This window comes from Bos indicus, chromosome 4 (assembly GCF_029378745.1).
Source record: "Bos indicus isolate NIAB-ARS_2022 breed Sahiwal x Tharparkar chromosome 4, NIAB-ARS_B.indTharparkar_mat_pri_1.0, whole genome shotgun sequence".
NCBI lineage: Eukaryota > Metazoa > Chordata > Mammalia > Artiodactyla > Bovidae > Bos > Bos indicus.
The window spans coordinates 119,016,051-119,031,084 of NC_091763.1; the positions used below are offsets into that span (position 1 = coordinate 119,016,051).

Genomic DNA, 15,034 nt, shown 5'->3' on the forward strand with positions numbered 1-15,034 from the left:
GTGCGCTCTGCCTTTGCAGCTGAGCACAGGGGCCCACAGTCTGCACGTTCCAGGAGACATTGCAAACGGGATGCAGTAAACCCGTTCCACGCCTTACACCCCCTGGGTTCCCTGCTCTGCTCAGCCACGGGTCCTCTCTGCTGGTCTCTGACGTGCCACAAACAGGCCACTGGGCATCGGGTGCTGGGCCCCAGGCGGGCAGCCTGCCGGCTCGGACACGCCGCTGTTCCGAGGGACACGGGGGGAAATCACGGGCACGTGTGTGTGTGCTCGTCACCACCGTGGGACCAGAGAAGCGGTCTGCTTTGTGGAGCTGCCATCCCACCTGAAGCCGACTCTGGAAGATTCCTGCCCACGTGCGTTACAGAGAGTGCATGCCCACTTCTACCAAAATACAGCAGCTCTGCCCAAAGGAGAGGGCACCCTGAACTGACAGTCGTCCACCGCAGCCCCTACACCAGCTCTGGGACGCGCAAACGGACCCACATTTGAACACCAGGCCTGGTGAGGACACAGAGGCCCTTGAACCCGACTCCTTTTCAGACGCGTGTCACAGCGGGCGGCCGTGGACTTGATGCTCAGTCGCTCACCTCACTGATTCTAAGGGATCCCCGAGCAGCCTGAGGCCCTGCTGGCACGTTGAATGCAGTGACGAAGTCTCCGCATTCCCTGTGCTGGGTTACGCTAACTTCTCAGAAGTCTTTATAAACAACTGCGTCTAGACGTGAAGTTTGTATCCGAGCTTCCATTTCTTGAAAACATAGATTTAACAATCTGATGAAGATCTTGTAGTTTATAAAATCCACATAACTCGGGTATAAAATGCTTTCCCGTCATGCTCTTGTTGCTAAGTCCCCTTTAAATTATATTCTGAAAGTCAGATGTGCGCACGATATCGTCGCTTTTAATATTGGTTCACCCCCACCCCCGTGATGGAAACAGCTAATATTCTTAAGGCCCCTCGTGGTGTATCATCTGCGGTGGAATTTAATGGGACTTGCTGCGATGTTTACAGAAAAGCCCACACAAATATGAATTGCACTCGAGCCCACGCGCTTCCCTCTTCTTCAGTGCAAATCCAACAACTCAAGGCGGACGCCTGCTCTAAGCTTTGCCGGCTCCCAGACTGGCCCTAATCGGCCCTTCTCGCACGCCGTGGTTTAATGTGCCTGGAGAAGGTACAGAAGCTCATTGAAGCCATTAGGAAAATGAGCAGAAACACAGGTTTTATGAGTGTAATAAAAATACAATGATCCGGGCCATAAACTAATCACCGAGGCTCTGCTGTACCCCCGAGTGTGGAATCAGGAAGCCCTCCCCGCCGAGGTTCCTTCTGTCCAGGGACGCTCGGGGCTCTCTGAAGGTGTGGTTGAGAGTGAATCCAAATGAAACAATTTAGACCAACAACTCCAAAAGCACCCCAGGGGATAATACTTCTTTTTAGGTCACTGTGTGGAAGCAGAGAGGGACTGACTAAATTGAAGCTGTCTCACCCGCTCGGGCACCCACTCCCTGCCCACCTCCCACCGCGGTGCCCTGCTCGCAGGGCTGGACTTCAGGGCACACCAGGGAATCCACGGTGGGTTTTGGAGAGAACGCAGGGTCTGCTGAAAGTCCCGGTCACGTAGAGTCCGTTTCTGGACGGGAGATCGCACTCTTTCCAGGTCAGTTTCACAGGGTCGTGCCCGGCAAGAGAAAGGCACGACTTCTATGCCCCGTCTTTGCGATACCTCCTGTGCTCTCTTCAAGGAAGCAGGCAGCAGCCTGGAGTCCTCCCTGATCCTGCTGTGGTCCCCTGAAGCAGCGGCTTTGCTGAGCCGAAGAGCGGATGGTTGATACCAGAAACAGCACTTTCTACACTTCCCGTTTGGTTAGGGCTCAGACAGCACAGTGCCGTGGGGCACGCGGCACGGTTACTGGGCACCTAACACAGGTCAGGACACCACAGGCCACGGCAGGGGGAAAGGGATCGGGCCGTAACGTCTTTTGGTGGCAAAAAGTGGGTGCCTTCTCCCAAACAGGAGGCAGGCACTGCCGGTCCTTGGTCGGATGAAACATGATCTCGGGCGGGGATCCCAAGGACAGGTCCCGGGACTGTGCTTGGAGAACAACCAGAAATGCCCCCTTCTCCTGAGTGTCTCCTCAGACGCAAGGCACCAGCCGTGAAAGGCCACCCTGAATGCTCACTATCACCTGGCATGCGGTGGTGGGGAGCAATGGGGCCCCGGTGGCGACAGTCACTGCTTCACCAGTGGGCGTGTCATGGGAGTCGGGGCGGCGGCTCAGGGGTCCTGGGCTGCGCTCAGATGCTCAGTCGTGTCCAACTCTGTGCGACTCCATGGACTGTAGCCCACCAGGCCCCTCTGTCCATGGGATTCTCCAGGCAAGAATACCGGAGTAGGTTGCCATTCCCTTCCCCAGGGGATCCTTCCCAACCCAGGGACTGAACCCACATCTCTTATGTCTCCTGCACTGGCAGGCGGGTTCTTAACCAGTAGCTCAGCCTCAGGGGTCCTGGGCTGTCGTAAAACACTGGCAACAACCTACACCCCAGCCCGTCTGTGGCACTCAGAGGCCACCCAGGGAAGGGACACGTGATGATAACACAGCTGACACGGCCGAGCACGGGAGCCCGTTCACGGCCATCAGTCCCGGGCGCAGAGAAGGGCTAACATGCAGCAATTCAGACCACGGGCGTGCGTGACGCGGAACACGCACTTTGGCGGCTGTTTCATCCAAATGAGTAAGCTTCCCAGGCGGATCAGTGGTAAAGAGTCTGCCTGCAGTGCAGGAGACATTGGACAGGACAGGTGCGTTGGATCCCTGGGTCTGGAAGGTCCCCTGGAGGAGGAAATGGTGACCCACTCCAGTATTCTGGCCTGGAGACGCCCATGGACAGAGGGGCCTGGTGAGCCACAGTCCACGGGGTCACAGAGGCAGACCCGACTGAGCGACTAAACCACAGCAAGTTCACCAACAGTCGGTTAAAAAAGAAACGCCGTGCTGCTCTTGGCTGTGGGCTGGACTTTGTCCCTGAAATGACACGCTGACGTCTTAACCCCTGCCACCGATGAGTGCGGCCTGATTTGCAAAGAGGGTCTCTGCAGATATCACCGGGATACGAAGGCGAGGTTCCGATGCATCAGGGTGGGGCCTAACTGAGCACAGAGGAGGGAGATGCCGGGTGAACGACGGTGCTGCAGAGACGCTGCCGGAACACGCCGGCCCTGCGAGCAGGACGGAGCCTTGTCTTGCTGCTTCAGGGCCGGGAGAATAGCCCTGCTGGCACCTGGGCTGGACTCGGCCTCTGGAACTGAGAGGGAGCATGCTTCTGCAGCTTTCGGCCGCTCCGTTTGTGGAAGCCTGTCACGGCAGCGCAGGAAACGAACACGCTCACCGAGGCCCGGCCTCTATGCCAGGCCCTGAATCGTCCACAGGACTCGGGACACGTCCGTTCGAACCTTCTTTTATTCATCGAATTACACCAGACGGAAGGAAACTGTAGATTCTCTTCACCCGAAGTCTTTCTTGAGTACCAAGTGTATAGCAAAAAAAAAAAACCTCCTTCGGAGTGCACCGAGGCCTGATCTAAGGCAGGCGGTCTGCGTGGACGCTCAAGTCCGGGGCCGCCTGCTCTGCAAGGAGCTCTGGTCCCTCCGGGGGCACGCGTCCCCTCCCCTTCCCCTCACGTCCTGTGAAACCCCCTCCACCTTGTTCTGCTCTCATCTGTGTGGGCACAGCTTTCTTCCACCAGACTGTCAGCTCCTTGAAGACGGCAGCCCGTCTGGCTGCCAGCTCTACCTCCAAGGCATCTGGCACCAGGCTTTATTATAGTTGATGCTTAGTTGAAAACAATACATATTTTAAAAAAGAGACCATTTGACTGCCTCTCTGAAAAGAGAACTCAAAGAAAACGCTATCAAAGGCTCGCCTGGCAGAGTCCTCCCAGGACCTGTTCGGTGCAGACACGTGCCTCTTGAAACCCCATGTGCTGTTTGCACGCCCGCTACAGTGGCCGCTACGTGAAGTGGAGACAGCTTTTCTCCAGAGCAGGCCGAGCGTGCCCCTCCATCCCTGACGCATGATTTGTTTCCGCTGCCAACTTCTTTTCAGGTGGAGAGATCAGCTTAAGCCTGGCAGTGAGCATGCTGACAAAGAGGTCTGAGAACACATTTTATGTCAATCGGCTGGAACCACACACTCTGAAATCGATTAAAGAAGAGAAAACAGCAGTGTCTGAGCACCTTCTGCAGAGCAGACCCCCAGTCCCGCTCCCGCCCTGTCCAGAGGACGGTCGTAAGAAGCCTGCCCTGAAGTCTTCCCAGCCTCTGGTCTGTTTCAGCCACACAGTCACTGGCCCTGTGTCAAGCTGTGAGTGAGGCAGCTGGCGATCTGGCTAAACGTGAATGAAGGTGATGAAATCTTCACTGTGTCTCGATGCAGGACTCATAACACAAACCCACCTGGTTCCTCTGTGAACAAAGCCGTCAGCATGGGCCTCCTTCGCAGGTAAAACCCCAAAGTAACGGGAGCAAAGCCAATACTTAATCCTGACCTTCAGGAAGGGCTGAGCAGGGAGGAAGGAGTCTTGCAGATATTAAGATCGGACCCAGGGCTTCCCTGGTGGTCCAGTGGTTAATAGTCGGCCTGCCAATCCAGGGGACACGGGTTCAATCCCTGGTCCAGACAATCCCACATACCACGGAGCCACTAAGCTCGTGCACCACCGCTACTGAGCCTGTGCTCTGCAACAAGGGAAGGCGCCACAGTGACAAGCCTGTGCCCCAAAACTAGAGAGCAGTCCTTGTTCGTCACAACCAGAGAAAGCCTGAGTGAGCCAACAAAGACCCAGAGCATCCAGAAATAAATAAGCAAATAAATGAATCTTAAAAGAAAAACCTGACCTGAGCTCAAGTCAGTCCCGATGCTGATAAACTGTAGCAGGCCCCCCTGGCTGCTTTCCCACCAGCTGTGTTTGTGCCCAGGCAGGAAGGAGAGCCATCAACTAGAAACACTTGCCCGTTCACTGGAATCTAGCAAGCGTCCTTTCGCAAAGACAGAACGGCCCGCTTCTCTCTGAGCAGAGGCGAGGTGGCTCGTGTGTGCCACTCAAGCACTTCCACAGCGAGGCCACGCGCAGACCAAGCTGCCTGTTCCCCTGAGCTTCATGCAGCTGCCGCAGAGGTGTTTCTGCCAGGTACTCGACTGTGTGGGAAGCTGCCTGAGCCCGGGCGTGCTGTCACTTAGGAGCACTTACAGCCCCTGGGCTGTGTGCACGTTTCACGTTTAATACACGTGTTGACGTCTTAAGCAAAAGCACCACTCAGGCTGTCATCATTTCAAAACCAGGACCTGACGTAGATGAATCAGATCCACTTGTGAACCAAGGGAAGAAGGAGGAGAGAAGAGGGGACAAAGTCAAAGACTGCATGAAAAAGAATGAAAGAAAGAAGGAGGGAAAGACAGATGAGGGAGCTGACACCACACACGAAAGCAGGGTGTTTTCTGCCGAGGGCCGTAAGAATCAGTTAAGAAGGGAACCCAGGCTGTGTTTTTCACGCCAGCCTGAGCTCTGACCCACACGCCTGGTGGGAGGACACACATATATCCAGGTGCCAGGCACACCACGCCCGACCACACACACGGCACGTTTCCCAAGTCCCACCTCGACGTAAGATGATCAGACAAAAGTTTTCTTTTATCTATAAAGGTCTGTGAATTCATGTGCAGAAAATTCAATCAGAATAAATGTTTGAAGAAAAACGTCCTAGAAAATCTAGGGCCTGTGGTTAAAATGCTTCTGAAACACAGAAACAAAGATCAGGTTTTTCTTAGGAAACTCACGGTCCTCAATTCCTGTAGTCCTTTAACTTAATCAGATAATCCTGCTTATTTAACTTATATGCAGAGTACATCATTCGAAATGCCAGGCTGGATGAAGCACAAGCTGCAATCAAGATTGCCGGGAGAAATATCAATAACCTCAGATATGCAGATGACACCACCCTTATGGCAGAAAGTGAAGAAGAACTAAAGAGCCTCTTGATGAAAGTGAAAGAGGAGAGTGAAAAAGCTGGCTTAAAACTCAACATTCAGAAAACAAAGATCATGGCATCTGGTCCCATCACTTCATGGGAAATAGATGGGGAAACAATGGAAACAGTGACAGACTTTATTTTTGGGGCTCCAAAATCACTGCAGATAGTGACTGCAGCCATGAAATTAAAAGATGCTTGCTGGGAAGAAAAGCTATGACCAACCTAAATAGCATATTAAAAAGTAGAGACATTACTTTGCTGACAAAAGTCTGTATAGCTATGGTTTTTGTGTATGGATGTGAAACCTGGACCATAAAGAAGGTTGGGACCCGAAGAATGGATGCTTTCAAACTGTGTTGCTGGAGAAGACTCTTGAGAGTCCCTTGGACTACAAGGAGATCCAACCAGTCAGTCCTAAAGGAAATCAGGCCTGAATATTCGTTGGACGGACTGAAGTTAAAGCTGAAGCTCCAATACTTTGGCCACCTGATGCAAAGAGCCAACTAATTAGAAAAGACCCTGATGCTGGGAAAGACTGAAGGCAGGAAGAGAAGGAGACGACAGAGGATGAGATGATTGGATGGCATCACCGACTCAATGGACCTGAGTTTGAACGAACCCTGGGAGATGGTGAAGGACAGGGAAGCCTGGCGTGCTGTAGTCCATGGGGTCGCAGAGTCGGACACGACTGAGCGACTGGAAAACCAATTAGATATCGTGCTCTAGAATCAGTCAGTCTGCACGTTAACAGCCCCCGAGTGCACTGCTCCATCCACAGCCTCTCGACATCAGAACGGTACCTCTGCAAGCCCTCCTCGCCCATCACTCGCTGCCCAAGGCTCGTGTAAGATGAATAGAGGAAGTGACTGCGTGGGCATCACAGGGACAGGGACTGGGGACCTCCTCCCGCTGTGTCCCGCCTCTTAGGACCACCAGAAGCCACGAGCCCCGATGTGACGTGGTCTCTGAGCCAGTGGGTATGATGTGACTGGGCGTCCTGCAGACTGGGGGTGCTGGGTGTCTGCAAGGGTCACCTCTGGCTGCTCCAGGCTAGGCTGCTGGGGGCTTGGTGGTACTAGCTATAACGGGGTCACCCTTAGCTGACCAACCAGAGGTGGGGGTGGGGGCTGCCGCCTTCCGGCTCCCTGTCTGCTGGACCCATCACCGCCCGGGTGCACTGGTCAGTTGTGGAGCTCATCACTGCCGTTCTCATCACAAGTTCCTGGAGGAAAACCGTTCGGTTCCTCGGACCTCCCACAGCCCTCCACTCGGGTCTCTTCTTGTCCATCCTAAGAGTGGTGACTGATGGGTGCTGAGGAGCTAAAGTTCTTCAGTTAAATCAAGCCCCACTGCTTGGAAAAGAAAGTACATTGCCCCAGTGAAGACTTCATAGTAGAATATACTTTCAGAAAGTGGGAAATAGAAAGCAATAGGTGGACTTTTTTCTTGGTAAAATGTTAATAAGTGTCCGTACTAATTGGGCACCAGCTGAATTCCAGCTGCCTTCAGCGCCTGTACCTGGGGGTTGGGGCCCAGCTCCTCAGCCCCTGATTGCATCATCTGAAAGTCACCAAAGTCTGTCAAGCAGGGAGGGCAAGGCTGGAAATTCTAGACTGTCTTCCCTGCCCCTCAGCTCCCAGTGAGCAGGGCCGGCCACCAGTCCCCGCCCTGGAGAGGCCCTGGGCTGAGCTCAGGCACCGCTCGGCCGACTGCATGGTCCACGTGCGTGGACAGTGCTCACATGCCTGAACCAGCTGACCGTGCTGCCTGCACTTCTGCTTGGTCCGAAAATATGGGGGAACGGCAGCCAAAATATGAGGGCTCCTTGGACGGTGGCGAGGGGGCTGGTGGACTGGGGGCTGGAGCAGCTCTAGGACGGGTGGGTGATGCCCAACTGGACGGCTCAGTGCCGGCAGCCTGTGCCGGGGACTTGTCCTCCCTGCTCACAGCCCCGAGGCGCTGTTCTCTGAGAAAGCTGGCCCCGGGGCCCCCAGTTGCCTGGTGGTCACGTGTGAGCCTGGCCCCGGCAGGTGACAGACCTGCCCCCCTCCCTGTGTGGAAGCCACGGCCTCCTGAGAAGTCTTCACCCCGATCTAGCCTGGCTCTAGCCTTGCACACTTGCACGCACATGCACAGCTGGAGAGTGTGGTACACGCCCTCTGTGCCTGGAGAGGACGCACCCTGAGGTCCTCACAGCAGGGGGCTGGCCTGAGCACAATGTCCCCATCGCCGATGGCCTCTCTCTCCTCTTTACAGAGACTCACCTGCCCACTCACTGCCCCCCTCACTTCACAGCCCGTGGGGCAGCAAGAAGTGCTGTGGACCACAGGGTCAGGCCTGATCACAGGAGTTGGGTCTGATCATGGGGTCAAGTCTGATCACAGGGGTTGGGTGTGATCTCGGGGGTGGGGTCTGACCTCAGGGATCGGCTTTGATCATGGGAGTTGGGCCTGATCTCGGGGGTCGGGTCTGATCTTGGGGGTCAGGCCTGATCTCAGGAGTCAGGTCTGATCACAGGGTCAGGCCTGATCACAGGAGTTGGGTCTGATCATGGGGTCAGGTCTGACACCTGTGCAGCTGCTGTGGAGATTGGGGGGTCGTGCGGAGCCCTGGGCCTCAGTGCTCTACTGGATTGGGATTCTGACTTTCTTTTATTCTAGTAAAGTATACTTAATGTAAAAATACCTTCCTGATGGGTTTTGAGTATACAGTTCTAGGGCATTCAGGACATTCACCACCACCCCCAGAACCTTCCCATCTCCCCAGACTGAGCCTCTGCACCATCAAACACCAGCTCCCTGACCCCCCGACCGCTAGCCACCTCCCGTCTTGCAGAACTGCCTCTGGGGATCACGCACTCGTGATAGCTTCACCCCAGGTCGTCAGGTGAGGTCACGTCCCCCCGTGCCTGCCCAGGGTCCAGCATACAGTAAGTGCTCAATAACTGTTGCCTCCCCTCCGTGGACTTGGATGCCGGCTGACTTCTCTCAAAGCAGGCACTTCAGGCCCAGGAATACCTGGGCTGTCCTCACAGGTCAGAACACATGTCTACAGGAAGGCGGTGGGCCTTACATGCATTTGGGTTTAGAATCAGATTCTTAGAACGTGAGGTGTGAATTCAGAGAAAGAATTCTAATCGCTGGAGGGCGAGTGGCGCTGCACCCTGGCAGAGCCCCAAGAGGTGCAGGGTCGGGAGGGAGGGGCCTGGCTGGGCGCTGCACCCTGGCAGAGCCCCAAGGGGTGCAGGGTCGGGAGGGAGGGGCCTGGCTAGGCGCTGCATTCTGGCAGAGCCCCAAGGGCTGCAGGGTCTGGAGGGAGGGGCCTGGCTGGGGTGGGAGACCCCGCCTTGAGGTGACTGCAGTGTGGGCTGTCACTGGGTCACACCCACGATGTAATGTTCTGGAAGCGCCACGCTTGCGTGAAGACAGAGCCTCCCCCAGCCCTTCCTCTGGGTGTCGCCCCTCATCCTGAGCCTGTGGGGCCCACCTCGTGTGCCCCCTGCTGACGGCCTCGGGTGTCTCTGCTTTATGTTCTTCCTGCAACTGGACCCGGAGGCTTGGTGTGGAGACCACGCATCTGGCTCAAGGGCACCTGGGGAGACACAGTCAGGGAGGTCTTTTTGCTGCAGGCTGTCTCAGAGGCTGTGATGAGCTGACGAGCCTGAGACGGCCTGGGAGGGCGGCCTAGTGGCCAGAGTGTCCACTCCCGCCTCGAGGGACGCCAGTGTTTCCCGGAGGTTCGGTAAGTGCTGACCGAGGTGTCCTCATAGTATCTTGCACTTCATCTCACTTGAATTTTTCTCCAGTTGCCTCATTTAGAGATGTTTCCTTTCAAGAATGCTCCTTGATATCAGACCTCCATAAATGCTCTAGGACATCCTATGGTTTACAAATGCTGGCACAATGAATGGCCCCCAACAATGGCAATTGCTCAGAACAAGCAGTAAGAAAAATATACCAGCGGCCCCGTGTACTAACCACAAGAACCGGGGCAGAGTATGACCGCGAGTCTCGTAGAACGCCAAGTATAGGGGTCAAAATATACAACGCGTGGCCTGCCACAGGGAAGCGCTCCATGGATGTTAAGCGGTGACTGTGTGAGTGTTGACACAACCTCAGGAACTTGTGCTTCTGTTGGCAAGAGAAGCTTTGCCTACAGGCAGTTGCGACCGGGGCCTGAAGCTGGTAAAAATGAAACCACCCCTCTCAGGCACACCTACACAAACGTGCATGCTGGGATGGCGGGCTGAGGCCGAATGGAAGACGCAGTGACCGTGGAATTCTGATGGTCCTTATTCTGCCACACGACTTGGGGTTTTCTGTGTTCTTTCTGTCTGAGTGCGGAGCCTGGGCAGCAGCAGGAAGGTAACCGAGCAAACCCGCCATGGAATTCCAGCAGCACTCCATAGGCAAGCTGGGATGGGTGGGCTCATGGCTCAGGGGGACAGCTCTGCGTGGGGTGAGGAGGCCCCTTGGGTCCAGGCTGGAGCCGGCCGCCTGGTCCTCCTGGGCTGCACGACCTCTCGGCAGGTGTAATGAGGAGGAGACAGCCCTCAGGGTGGCGGGACCCACTGGTCCAGCCTGATGGCTCGAGGCAGCGATCACGGGGCTCAGCCTGGTCTTTCCTTCCAAGAGTGTGAAGCAGCACGGAAGGGCAGGGCCACGCAGAAGTGTCCATCTGGGTTCCTACATGCAGGTTGGGCCGAGCCACGTCGTCTCACTGACGCGCACTCGTGTGGCCCATGAAGAACCAAGATGATGCCAGTTTGTGAACGCGCGTACAAGGCAAGAGCGGAGCCCGGGTCCCTTCCTGACTCCCAGAAGCCCGCAGAGACTCAAGGGTGGGCAGGAGCACAGGCCTCCTGGGGTGGAGCCAGGACAGGGCTGGCTGGAGAGTTGGGGACGGGGCACAGGGGGCAGGGAACGTGGACTCTGCCAACTTCAGCGGGTCCCTCTGGGTTAGAGATGGTGCAGCCACTGGACCCTGACGGCCTGGCCCTGTGGCCCTCACACTGCTCCCGCCCATCAGCTGTGGACCCAGAGGCCATGCGTCCCTGATCTCATCCTCAGGGTGCACTTTGCCAGTCCTGGGACGCCCGTGGGCCCGACTCACAGTAGGGCTCTGTTTCAACTGCCAAGGAGTGGCGGGACCCCGTGTGCACACCCCTCGGTGCCACCTTCTCAAGACTGCGCTCCCGGAGCTCTGCCGCCTGCTGGACGGTGGGCAGGGAGACCGGAGCGCAGAGGCGAGGCCTCGCTGGCCCCCTGGCTCTCCTCTTACTGGCCAGTGTCCCCAGCGCCCAAGCCTAATCCGAGTGTGCAGTATTTGCTGGATGAAAAGAGACCAGCCTGGCTTCTCAAATGCATTATTACAAAGAATCCACAAGGAGAGACTATAATCTGAGCACCATTTTTTACACCTCATAAGATTAAAACTATCAATACGAGACACATCTGACTAAAATGCAATAATTTACGCATGCATTATTTCATTATATTTCATAAGATAAAGTGACTGAAGCAGCTTAACAAGTAAAAGTCTTTAAAGGTTTAATATCTCAAAGGGAATTTATACTCAAGCTTTGGAAAAGAAGGTTGATCATAAGAAATATGAACGAGCTCATATAAATTCTGAAACCAAGGAACACCTGATGAACACCTGTAAACAAATCTGGATTGGCTTAACTGGATCCAAGGCATTACTCATGATCAATTTATTAAGCTGTTAGACTCAGAACAAAATTTAATTTAAAAAGAGTCACCTGCCAGAAGTCAGCCACAGTCGAGGGCAGGGGTCCTTGGGTGGCGATGTACGCGGGCTTCCTGGGGTCGTGGTCCATCTGCAGAGACAAGAGCACAGGAGGAAGATGAGCTGGGGTAGGGCAGGGCCGGGGAGGCTCGGGGCCCTGAGTCCTGTGCTGACAGCCCCCAGGCCCGACACACACCACCTCTGTGGAAGCAGGAAAGCCCCTGGCTCCTGCCAGACCCCTCCTGACCTACCCCCCCAGGATTCTAGGGGGGCCTGGGCACCGGTGCCTGGATTTTAGGGGGGCCTAGGGGCTGGTGCCTGGATTTTAGGGGGCCTGGGGGCCTGGTGCCTGGAGTTTAGGGGGCCCTAGGGACCTGGTGCCTGGAGTTTAGGGGAGGCTTGGTGCCTGGAGTTTAGGGGGGGCCTAGGGACCTGGTGCCTGGAGTTTAGGGGGGCCCTTGTGCCTGGATTTTAGGGGGGCCTAGGGACCCTGTGCCTGGAGCCTGGCGATGGGGCTGGATGTGCTTCTGACACCTGAAATGGCACTAACTGAGCAGCATCAGTAGAATGGAGGCCAGTCAACCACAGACCAGATGCCAGAGCATCAGCCACGTAGGGGCCACGTGAAGCGGGGCCGTGGGGAGGCAGGGAAGGTGCCCGGGTCACCCACGTGGCGACAGGTCCACGGACGACTGTGACCGCAGAGGTGTTCCGCTGGTGTGGGTGGCCTCCATGGCCACCACTGGCCACACACAGGGCTCAAAAGTAAAGCGGCCGAGGTTGGCACTGCGGGCGCTGGGCTGGGCAGAGGGCGGGCATCTCTCAGACTTGGAGGGGCCCAGCAACAGCGCTTCCTGCCTCCCAGGGTGAGGCAAACCCCCTCCCGTGCTGCTGTGCTGCTCTGCACCCTGAAAGGGTCCGAGAGCCAGCCCAGCAGGCGCTGGCCAGGGACGGGCCCAGGCTTCTAGCAGCTCGTTTCATATTCTTTTTCCACCTTGCCAGACAAGGACCAAAAACAAACAAGCAAAGGAGAATGAGTGGCGAGCTTCCTGGCTGTCGATCCGCCTGAACGCGGCCTGCTGGCTCCGAGAGAGGAAGTCTGGCTTAAAAGACCTTCATTAGAACAGTTAATTCCAAGACTGACTAAGCAGGAAAAAAACATGAGAACAAAGCCTGGAGCAGCAAATCGGATTAAATCAGACGGCGTTCTCCCTCTCACGCTGGTGTCCCAAGAGGACAAGGGAGGGGCCAGGCGAGGTGTCAGCAGGACGTCCTCACTGTCCCCCCTTGGGGACCACAGAGACACCCCCCAGAAGAGAGCAGGCGGGTCTCCCCTGGGTGTCAGGTGACCACTCACTCATCAGACATACAGCCTCCTTTATTCTTTCCATCCAGCACTGGTTTCTACTCTTTTGACACCAGGGTTTGATGAAAGATTTAAAACACTCCGAATTTAAAGGTACTTGTTAAGAACTCATTTCCGAACATGGTGAAAAACAAGAAAGGTGCAACCACGCGCGATTCAGTGGAGACGCGATTCAGTGGAGGCGCGATTCAGTGGAGGTGCGATTCAGTGGAGGCGCGATTCAGTGGAGACGCGTGGGGATGCCGGCTGGAAGCCCCGCTCACCGGAAGCCCCTCCGAGTCTGGGTCTGAGAAGGGCTCGTGTGCCCTTTAACATGCGTGCGGTGTAGCCTGACCGTCAGCACTTTCAGAGCCCACGGCTGTCAGTCTGAAAGGACGCCCCCAGTGCACCTTATAATTACGTGCACCATGAGAGCGGGAAAGAGCACAGGAGAACAGATGTAAGTCGCTCCATCAGCACAGCAACGTGACGCTGGCTAAGGGAGGGGGCAGGAAAAAAACGCTTTCTGTGCATCTAATTTAGTGATTCGTAATTAAAACTGGAAATTCACAACAACACACAATACAGGTAAAATTACGTTACTCTTGCTGAAAGCCCCAATTAAAATGTTTCAGTGGGAACGTGCTTGGCAGAAATAAGGAGTTTTGATGTTTAAAATATGCATTTGTTGGGGGTGACAGCTATTTACAGGGACCCTGTCTCTTCCTTGCAAATAGTTCTGCATGAAAAGTATAACCCCACCTCCTTTTCAAATGTGCTTTTTTGCCCAAAGCAATTCAGAGAGCAACGCATTTTAAAATCCTTCGTATGTACAACCCAGCACATTTAGCTGCTTTCACAGTGAGAAAATATGTGATTGAAAGCAAAAATCGGATCAGGGTTTCAGGAGGTAAATAAGGCCCCCTGTGGGGAGAGGTCTCCATGTCACTCTGTTGCCATCAACCCGAGCTGGAGATGGGAGGACGTGGGGTTGGGGGCAGAGGGTGCGCGATGGCCCATGTCACTCCCCTCCCCCTTGACTGTATCACGTGGCTGACGCTTGGACGGCAGGAAATGATCACAGAGCAGCGACCTGTGCCACCAGCTCAGCAGTCGCTCGGAAGACAAGCACCATCACCTCATCCCTCGCACGTTCTCTGTGTGTAGCAAAGAGGAGGCCTTGCTCACACACAGCAGCCTCTGTCCAGTTTTGTGCGTCTGTTACTGAACGAAAGTAAAGCAAACATTTAACTGAACAGCAGGCGTCTCAGCACACTTAAGACTTGCGGGGCAGGATAGGTGTGGTGGTTGGAGGGAATTGTCAGTTTCCGGGAACATGACTCCTCGTGCAGGCACGCTGGCTGCTGCCCCGGTGGGTGGGTGAGGGTGTCTGCACTGGCACTCCTAGGGGGGATGAGCGCTGGCTTCCGCTGAGGTCAAGGCTGATGGCCCCCCTTCTTCCTCACTCCTTTGTAGCGACTTCCTTCTGTATGGTTGCTGTGGTCACACAGTGCGCCAGGGCCATGGGCAAGGTCAGGCTCTCTGGCTCCCATCTCAGTGTCTGTAAACTGGGGTGGGAGGGGCTGGAGAAGTGCGACTTGGCTCTACGGGTCCTTTAGCTCTGGGATTCTGGGATTTTTTTCAGAAAAAGTAGACCCCCAAAGTTTGCGTTGAGTCTCATGAAGACGCCACCTGGATAACCAACAAGGACCTACTGTGTAGCACAAGGAACTCTGCTCAGTACTCTGTAATAACCTAAATGGGAAAAGAACTTGAAAAAGAATAGATAGAGACATTACTTTACCAACAAGGTCCGTCTAGTCAAGGCTGTGGTTTTTCCAGTAGTCATGTATGGATGAGAGAGTTGGACTCTAAAGAAAGCTGAGCGCCGAAGAATTCATGC

General features: G+C 55.2%; 1 protein-coding gene across 3 annotated transcripts in view; it reads right to left on the bottom strand.

Annotated features, from left to right (window-relative positions):
- Positions 1 to 15,034, bottom strand: part of PTPRN2 (protein tyrosine phosphatase receptor type N2) — a 602,297-nt gene that overhangs the window by 24,964 nt on the left and 562,299 nt on the right. For all 3 annotated transcript variants that reach the window (XM_070788511.1, XM_070788512.1, XM_070788513.1), the window contains one exon: positions 11,800 to 11,877. In XM_070788511.1, coding sequence (XP_070644612.1) covers positions 11,800 to 11,877 — 78 coding nt within the window. The remainder of the gene's footprint in view (positions 1 to 11,799; positions 11,878 to 15,034) is intronic.